The sequence below is a fragment of the Gopherus flavomarginatus genome, chromosome 1 (assembly GCF_025201925.1).
Source record: "Gopherus flavomarginatus isolate rGopFla2 chromosome 1, rGopFla2.mat.asm, whole genome shotgun sequence".
Lineage (NCBI taxonomy): Eukaryota > Metazoa > Chordata > Testudines > Testudinidae > Gopherus > Gopherus flavomarginatus.
The window spans coordinates 91,445,174-91,455,264 of NC_066617.1; the positions used below are offsets into that span (position 1 = coordinate 91,445,174).

General features: G+C 38.9%; 1 protein-coding gene across 2 annotated transcripts in view; it reads left to right on the top strand.

Moving 5' to 3' along the window:
* Positions 1-10,091, top strand: part of SCYL2 (SCY1 like pseudokinase 2) — a 71,076-nt gene that overhangs the window by 327 nt on the left and 60,658 nt on the right. The window contains exon 2 of one of the 2 annotated variants that reach the window (XM_050934705.1): positions 4,759-4,963. In XM_050934705.1, coding sequence (XP_050790662.1) covers positions 4,787-4,963 — 177 coding nt within the window. In that variant the 5' untranslated portion in view covers positions 4,759-4,786. Of the gene's footprint in view, positions 1-4,758; positions 4,964-10,091 lie in introns of those variants that run through there. The other variant, XM_050934714.1, reaches the window with a different exon arrangement.

Here is a 10,091-nt window from a genome sequence, read left to right on the forward strand (position 1 = left end):
GGCGAGGTACCGACTGTCAGGAGCTCCCCGTGGGGAGGGGGGATGCCCCCTGCGGACAGCGATACGTGGCTTGGTTGGGAGGACACGCCGGCGAAGAGCGCATGACCCGTTAAAGGGGGTAGTTTATTCCCTCAACACTCGAAGGGCCCTTGTGCCCATGTGGCTCGTGTGACAGTTCAGGTTGTCCCCGCTCTCTCCCAACCCCCTGCTGGGGGCCTGTAATAAATAACTTGGTCTGTTGTCTGTCCACTTGGTAGTTTGCAGGGTTTGGGGTTTTCAGCCTTGCCCTGTGGTACACAACTCGTGATGAAATCAGGATGTGCTTTGCCCTGTTATCATTGGTAGTTTACGTGATTCATAATATTTATACTTTTCAAAAATGTGCTTTGAATTGTTTTTACAAGTAAAGGAAGGCTTGATTGTAAGGAGAATAATGGGAACCACTGGGTATCAAAAATACCTCAGAGGCCCAGTTTCTCCTGTGCTCCACTGTTGAGCTGGTGGGGAGTAATCTACTTTTTGTAGGGTGCACCACTGTGTGTATCTAGCCAGCTCTGTGGAATGGCACTTATGATAGGGTGGAGTTAGGTCTTTCAGCTCTTTTACTCCATTTGTGAGCAAGGGGGATCAGCCTTGCCTGGGGGGGGGGGTCACAAACCAGGCAGAGCACTGATATAGGCATGGGGGATGGGTGGCATTGGTTTCCCACAAACGCTCCCCTACATTACCACAATAGAAAAGAGAATAAATTAGCTCAAAGTGATTACTCAAATGAAAACTGAGGAGGAGTTGGGGCCTTATTTGTTTTGGTTTTATTCTTATTTTCAGTATTCTTAATGTTCCCCTATCTTGTGCCACTTATTCACATGTTGCTTTAGCAAAATTGTAAAGCTCCAGTTCTACAAGCTGATCTGTGCTGGTGTTTGCCTACACAGAGCCCCTGTTGACTGTAATGGGGTTCCATGCAAGCAGAAGGGCTCTTCCACTCTTACTAATTTATAGGATTGGGGGCCTGTTTTTGTATGGATATTGTACTCAAATGTCAGACAGGAAGAAGAAAAGTTCTATCTTAAATATTCCTAGAGTGCCCACTCCTTGTTCCCTTGAGTATTATAGTTACTAAGATACTGGCGTTTTCTTACTTTTTGTCTTTTCTATATTTTAATTTAAAAGTGTAAAACACTTTATGCCTTGTGGATGCTTGACATCATTACATCATTGTCTTGTGATTGTTACTTTTTCTGTGTATAATAGCTCAGTTTTAGACTTGAAAATACTGCTGAAGAAGCTGATGTTAACTTTCTTACTTTATATACAACTGTTTTGACTGTAATTTGTGTTATTGAAATTGTCACTCCCAAGTTAAAATCTTTTATGTACTTGCTCCATGTGGTTTGTTTCTCTAGATATATTGTTTCAACTGACATTTAATATGGTGTAATTGAAATTGGTAATTAACTATTTTTATAGAACAAAACCCATTTTAGATTTCAGTCAGATTGTCTACACAAGGATTTATAAAAATATACCAACAGTATTAACAGACATTAATTTATGAAAACAATTTGTATGCTGAGAGATAAAATTGGCTCATTATCTTTTTCCTCTGCTGAATTAGTCAATGGTTTAACTTTGTGCAGTGCCAAGTTGGGAAGGAGCAGATTTGATCATGCATACCAAGCCTATTTGTAAATTCTCACTCTTTTGATAATTATTTTTTGTTAGTATCCTCCCTTACTACCTTCTCCAGTCTTTTCAATACAGTTACCACATGGAACTGCCACCTCTAGCAGAGAATGCCTTCTCCAGTTTAATTGAAAGCAATTTCATTCATTCTTCCACCTCTCTACAGAGAGACTCTTTGTCAAACTTAAGCACAGATAAGGAATTTGAACATGTAAAGAGGAATATGACCAGGAACTTCTTTACTTCATACTTTCAGTGTAGTCAGGTTTTTAAAGATGCCCCTCCCATGTTGTGACTTCAAACACAAAGACCCTGTGCTAGTGGGTTAATACCAGAAAAAGAAACTGTCTGTTCTAGTTTCATTATCCATGTTGAATGAAATACAAAAGTAAGTAATATAAATGGCAAAAAGTAAACTAGACCTAAATTATTGTAGTTTTAACAAGCTTGAGGCAACACATACATATTTGTTTAATATTTAATCCTAGTGTCGTAGACTTGTTTTACATTAGTCCTTTGCCCGCTGTGCCCATTCTGTACCCATATATTCTGTGTTGCACGTTCTTGGGAGATACAGTTTCTCTGCTTTTGAGCCAAGACCAGTAAACATAGGAGTCCTATATGCTGTCCTTCCACGGTGAGAATCCAACAAGGTGCAGCTAAAAAGTTACCAGTATTGCTCTTATGATATTGCTGTGCTAGTAAAGGGTCAAGTTCTGTAGGGTATTGAGCACTGCCACCCTGTTGATCCCAGCGGGGATAGAGTGCACTCAGGACCTTGCATGTTTGGGCACATATATACTTGAAGAGGCATTTCAGAAATGGTGACACTTAGGAGGGATTAGGCAGAAACAATATATTCCAGTTTATCTGGATGAAGTCTTCAGTTATAGAAAAAGCAATATCAGGAAATCAAAGACAGTACTATATATTTTTATCTTGGTATCTGCTTGGGGCCTGATTATGTAGTCCTTGTGCATGTGAAGCACCCATGCAGAATGGCTGTAGAATAAGGTCCTGAAGGACTACAGATACTAGCATCTTTTTATTTCAGGCCGTCCTATGATCTATGGGGCGTGGTGTTTTTCTGTTTTTATCAGGTAGGCAACTACTTTTCCTTAGGTTGGGGAATTTAGTTATAAGAAATCTGTCTTTATCTTGGCTGACACAACTACGATTTGTATAGCATCTTACCTTAACTCAATACACAGGGTGTATATATATATTTTATAATAAGTAAATTTATCTATCTTATTTTCACTAACCCTTCCAACAGAGCATGAATACTTGACAGTTTAATACATAATTACTCTAAAATAATTGTCTACCTCATTCCTTGGTCTCTCTATTCCTATTCAGTAGCTGGTTGAACAGGAAATTTCTGCTTTGTTGGCGTGGTTCCATATCATGAAGTTCAGTTGCTTCCGATGAAATGTATTTACCAATACTTAACTCTTCATATCTAAGTAATTAAGGCCCTGGTCCTGCAAATGCTTATACACATGCCTAACTTCATGCATGTGGATAGTCTCATTGAAGCCACAGGGGACACTCAGGAACTTAAAGCTAAATGTTTATAGGACTGGAACCTAAGTAGGCAACTCCCTTCTTTTCTACAACATGTTTTCTCCAGCCAGCACAAGTGAGGTGAAGTATTCAGCAGAAACTGAAAAACTGAAAGGGATTACAAATATAACAATGTATTTTAACAATAAATATATTTAACAATACATTTATAAGAATTTTATAGAGAGTATTGTCACCCAGATGTGTGTGTGGGTGGTTTTTTTTGTTGTGTTTTTCCCACAGTACCCTCACGCACAATTCTAACCTCTGAAAACAAATTACTTAAACTCACTTACATTTCATTTCAATCATCTGCAGGTAACTTGCATGAAACAGCTAAAATTTTCAATGTAATCCTAGTTAGATATTGTGTCTCCCGCTTATTTCTATCATTTGTTTTCCATAATTTTGAAAACATCAGCTGTATCACCCCCAAAATATCCCCTCTCCCATTTGGAAAACACAGTGGTACTCTTTAGAATGGTGGGTGAAATGACACTCCGAATTCATGTAAATATGTCTTAAATGTCAAAGAAGATAGTAGGAACTAAATATACTAAACTACCTCATGAGGCAAGTTGGCCAGAACATAATGACTTAGTTATTGTAAGAATAATATTGTGGTGACCTAGGTATGTGACCATTAAGGAGACTGGATGGTGGAGAAATGAGTATTCCTCCATACCCTCTCTTTGAGATAATGTTGGAAGCTGTCTTAATTTAGAGTTTGTTTTTGGGTGTTTTATGTATGTTAACTGTTACTAGCAATTAATTTCTCCTTGTGTTCCATCTTTACCTCATTTCTTACTGCATGTGGGGAACAAGACGTGTATGTTTCTTTCCCTGTTTCAGTATACGTTTCTTGTCCTATTCCGCCAATAGCCCACCCAGCAGCAGAAAGATATTCGTATTAAAGGTTTGAGCTGCTGGACGGTAGTGTTTTCTTGGCAGCTCTGGCAGCAGCAGTTTGTAATTAACTACCTCAGTTAAGTGAGAAAATTATAGTACAGTAATATAGTACAGGTGAAAATGAACTTCATTGGAAACCAGACCCTTGCATCTCTTAAATTGAATAACCATGTAGAAGCACTAATTCTAAAGCAAAGCATAGAAAAAGCAGTTTCTCCACTTTTCCTGCAGCAGCTGATGAACTCATTAACAAATCAGGACAGAAAGGGTTAGTAACATCAGCAGTTTTTTCAGGCAAAACACTGAATTTTCAGCGTGGGTTTTGGCAGGTACAGTGAGAGAGCGAGGACTCACTTTTAAAATGTCTTCAATGTAAATATACTTTTATACTGTTGGTTTTTTGAGATCTTAGGCAGGTTTACTCTTTTGAGAAAAACAGTAAAACTTTACTCTTCCCTCTTAAAATATAGATTTCCCATAACTGGCTTTATGCTCTGTGTTTTTAATAATATGAACTAATGTAAACTAACCATTTTCAGTACCTTCCATTAACAGAAATGGAAAGAATTGTGATTTTTTTTCCCTTCATGTTTGTAGGCTAACGTGATAGCATATAGTTGGGACAATGGAGTCCATGCTGAATAAGTTGAAAAGTACCGTTACAAAGGTAACAGCTGATGTCACCAGTGCAGTCATGGGAAATCCTGTTACCAGGGAATTTGATGTTGGCCGACATATTGCCAGTGGTGGCAATGGGCTTGCTTGGAAGATCTTTAATGGAACTAAAAAGTCAACAAAACAGGTGAGATCTCCGGTGAAGACGTGTGGTTACATTAAAATCATACTTGAGGAATGATAACAATTGCATCTTTTGTTAGGAAAGGTTTAGAAGAACATTTTGTTCGGTAAACCATTGCTAGCATTACAATTTGTGAAGTCAAACGAAGACAGAAAAGGTATCCAAATGTGTTAATTGATTTAAGGTTCCCGCTGCTCATTTAATCACAACAGACTGGCACAGTTTAGTTTCTGGGTCAATAGATACGCAGAAATTGAGCAGTAAGAAATGTTAGGCATGAGGTATGTTGACCAAATGTATGTGGGGGATGGCCTCATGCTAACTGCCTTCACCATGCCTGTTTCAGGTCATTGCTGTTAATCCCTCATTCCCGTAAACACTATATTCACTCAGAGGCGGCAGATTTGTATAATTTTTGGTGGTGCCCGGAATGGGTCCAAGTCTCTCCACACCCCCACAGCTGCCTTGTAAGCCAATATATATATTTTTTAAATAATGTAAAAATGGACTGGAAACAGTGCTTAATAGATGGGATAACTGTTCTGTTTCTTTAAATTGCAATGGATGTGGCTGTGGGGGCATGAGGAAAGGCAGTATGGGTATGGCTGTGGGGGCATGAGCTATGGCACCATGGATATCTTTCACCTGGTTAATAAGCCACTCCAGACAGGGCATTAAGCTTAGGTGCATTTTTCAAGTCTTGATTGGGTCTTCTCACAGTAGAGTCTGTGTGATTTGGCTCCAAACGTGGTAAAGTAAACCCCTGACTAATATTTCTGCAAACTGTTTTGTCACTGATAAGGCTAAAAGTACACTTGCAGTTCCATGTTACAAGGAGTTAGCATTTTATTGCGTGATGATTAGTTGTATTTGACTAGTAGTGACATGATTATCATTAGTCCATATTTTGGCCAGTCATCATGTCAGCATCAGTCTGATGCTGCAAAACAAAACTAATCAATGTGGTAAGTATTTTGTGTGTGAAAGGGCCTCCAACAATTATTTTCATATAAGAATAATTTCTTGAAAGATGTCTTTTTCCAGATGTTTGTGAGGAGTTATACTCTTTGGTAGACTCCTTCTGAACATTGCTAAGATATACAGCGAATTGCAAGATATATTGTGGTTATTATATTGCATGCTATCTGTTCATTAGTAATTTATTTTATTCCTTTGTTCTGCCAGTCCACCCTTCTGGAAACTTGTGAGTGGCTGTTTGTCATCTGTGCCAGTGACATCACTAACTTCCCCAAAATGATACATGAGTGTCCTATTTCAAATAGCTCCAATTTTTTTGTTAGCAGTATCAGCATTCCTTTCTTTCTATCACAAATAGATATTCAGTATTCAAATATAGATTCTTTGGCCATCTGGCTACAGATTCACTTTGCAGCATTTTACATAGTTTAAAACCCTTTGCACAGAACTCATGATTTTTCATATGGGAGAAGCAGAACTGATTGTAAGTCTCTTGTTCTCTGGGTAAGTGGAAGTAAGGTATGTTGTGGAAGTGGATGAGATAGGATTATGCTTTGAACTGTGTTGACCTACCTCAGCTCTCAGTTTATCAGTGGGAGTTCGTCTCTAAACACTCAGCACTCTTGAAAATCTCATCATTGGCATCTGGAAGGTGAATGCTTTTAGAAATGGTATTGTGGCACTCTAAGTGGAGGAAACTTGTTACAGCTCTCCTGGATCTGCTGTCTGTCCTGGTTTACAAGGATGTTTATATTCTAATATTTTATTATCAGGTTTTTGCTTGCTTGCTGTCTGGTTTACACAAATAAATATGCGCGATAATATATATATATATGCGTGTATGAATATTTGTGTATATGTATTATGAATCGTCCTATGTAGCACATGCACGCGCGCACACATACATATGTAAAAATGATTTAGGCCCCACCACTTTGATTGTTGTTGTTCAGCCCATCTTGAGATTTGTTGTTTACTTACTCCATATTGCCTTCAACATCTTTTTATATATATACAATTTTTTCTTTTCCTGGCCTAAGGAAGCACTAGTTCCCTCCCTCCCATCTTCTTAAAATGCAGTCAGGAAGGCACAGATAGGGATGGGGGCACTTGAGAGAACTTTCTTACTAAACCACCTCCTCTATCTCAAGGGTTAGCAAAATGTGTAAGGAGATGATCATGTGGGCACTAGAATCCCTGCTACACTTGGTTTCTGTTCCTCATTCAGAGAATCCGTTAACTCTCACAATCTTGTTGGAATCAAAATTTATTTATTGATTTATTTAACTAGTCAAGTGAGGAAGGGAGATTAGTTTCAGAATAATCACAGTTGAATGAGGCTATTACTAAAACATCCTGGAAGGAAATGTAATTTAAAAAAGACTCCTACTTTAAAAAAGACTTGTGAAAGAATGGGAGGATGGGGCATCTCTTTTGGAAAAAGAACAGATGACTATTGGAATACTAACCTGTGTCTTAAGTAGAGAATTCTCTTTAACTGAGGTTCCAGAAAATCTTAGTAGTGCATCATGTAGTCAAATGCTGGGTACGTGTTCAGTGAACGGAATGATTTGCCAAATTATATCTGTTACACGCCCCAAAAAAGTACATTGGTTAAAAGAATATTATTAAAGTTGCAAAGTCAAGCATTTTAAAGTTAGGAAGTGCCAGAATTAAGGTTGCCTGTACAACTGAAATCTGATCACTGTGTGCATATGCGTTGTGATACGTTCTTTAATTCCATTATGGCATACTATATTTTCCTCACAGGACCGCTGCCTCATTCAATATGATGGACAGTTCAGATTTAATGAGTAGATTATCTATCTATCAATCAAAAAAAAAAATTTCTCCTCATTGTTCAATGTGTGGCCCTGCCCCTTATTCACTGCATGCTATTCAAGCCTTTCTCTGAAGACAGAAATATTGATTTCCTCATAGACTTCTTTGGCACACATCCCTATCATAGCTGAGTGCTTCATAAAGAGTAAGGAGATTATTTTCACAACACCCCTCTGAGATGAGGCTGTATAATTATCGCCATTTACAGATGGAGAACTGAAGCACAGTGAGATTAAGGTCAAAAGTATCCACTAATTTTGGGCACCCGATTTGAGGCACCTAGAATCTGAGGTTTTTTTCCTCAAGAGTCTTTAGCATTATATTGCATGTTATGTTCAAAGCACAGTCCCACCAACTTCAATTGTGTCCAAGTGCTCAGCACTTCTGCCGTTAGATTTTGGGGTGTCAACACAAACATTGAGAAAATGTGAAACACGCAATTAGTGCCCACTAGTGAAAAGTTTGGTTTAAGTGACCTGCACAGCAACGTATAGGAACTGGCAAAGTCAGTGGTAGAATAACATTCTCTAGGGCAGCATTCAACTGCCCTACCAATGAGACCCTTGTTTTTCTTCTTGCACTCCCTTGTCATTCTCTACATACCTTCCAACTTTCAGAACAAATGAAGCGGGGGTCCCACAGTCAAGACTCCTTCACTACACAGCCCTGATTCATCCTCAGAGAGGATTCATCCTGTACACTGAATGAGGCAGAGGTCCTGTGGGAGAAGAAAAAATAGGCTTTAATTACATAACATGCTATCATGCATAAGTGTGCGGATGGGGGCAAATTAGAAGCACTTTATATTCATAGGCAGTCTTAATTCTGGCATTTCCTAACTTTTGAATACTTGACTTTGCAACCTTAATTTAGTGTGTTACGTGTAATTTCCAAGGTTTTTTAAAAAACGAACTGAAGGAACAAATTCAGTCACGTGGGTTGTCAGCAGGGTTGGGATCTTTAGCTCCACCGCACAGACCTCTGCCATTTGAGCAAAAGGAGTAATTTATAGCAGTAGTAGGTTACTGCTGGAGGAGTTCTGTGCCAAAAAATTAAAAATTCTGCACACACTATTTTAAAATTCTGCATATTTTATTAGTCAAAGTAACACAAAATAAACATGCCAGATTCAATTATTTTGGTAATTTTTTTCAAAATACCCATCAGCAAGTATGTCTGTAGCAATACAGACGACAAAAAAGATTCAGGAAACGTTTTTTGACAAATAGATTCCTTACTAGGTATATTAATAAAGAACTTCGAGTAATAATTCTTTAGACTACAATACAGAAATGTATTTCCCGCACCCTGAGAAGTAGTGCAAAGGCTTGTGGGAGTCTAGGGTAAGGGAGGAGCTGAGGGAGAGGGAAGCAATTGCTGGGAAGGAACCTGGGTGTGAACTGGGAGGGCTGTTGTGTATGGGTGGTAGAAGTATGGAACGTTTTGTTGTTGTTGTTTGTTTTTGAGCAGGGGGGGTGTCATAAACAGATAGCTAAGGGTTAATGTCTCTTTCACCTGAAGCACCTGACCAGAGGACCAATCAGGAAACTGGATTTTTTCAACTTTGGGTGGAGGGAATTGAGTCTCTGAGTCTTTTGAGAGTCTGCCTGCTTTCTCTGAGCTTTGGAGAAGCAGTTTCTACCTTCTAGTCTTCTGTTTCTAAGTGTAAGGACAAAGAGATCAGATAGTAAGTTATATGGTTTCTTTTCTTTGGTATTTGCATGAATATAAGTGCTGGAGGGCTTTGATTTGTATTCTTTTGAATAAGGCTGTTTATTCAATATTCTTTTAAGCAATTGACCCTGTGTTGTATCATCTTAATACAGAGAGAACATTTGTATGTATTTTTCTTTCTTTTTATATAAAGCTTTCTTTTAAGACCTGTTGAAGTTTTTCTTTACTTCAGGGAAATTGAGTCTGTACTCACCAGGGAATTGGTGGGAGGAAGAAATCGGGGAGATCTGTGTGTTGGATTGCTAGCCTGATTTTGCATTCCCTCTGGGGGAATAGGAAAGTACTTTTTGTTTCCAGGATTGGGAACAGAGAGGGGGAGTCTCTCTGTGTAGTTTCACAGAGCTTGTGTCTGTGTATCTCTCCAGGAGCACCTGGAGGGGGGAAGGGAAAAAGGATTATTTCCCTTTGTTGTGAGACTCAAGGGATTTGGGTCTTGGGGTCCCAGGGAAGGTTTTTCAGGGGGACCAGAGTGCCCCAAAACACTCTAATTTTTTGGGTGGTGGCAGCAGGTACCAGGTCCAAGCTGGTAACTAGGCTTGGAGGTTTTCATGCTAACCCCCATATTTTGGACGCTAAG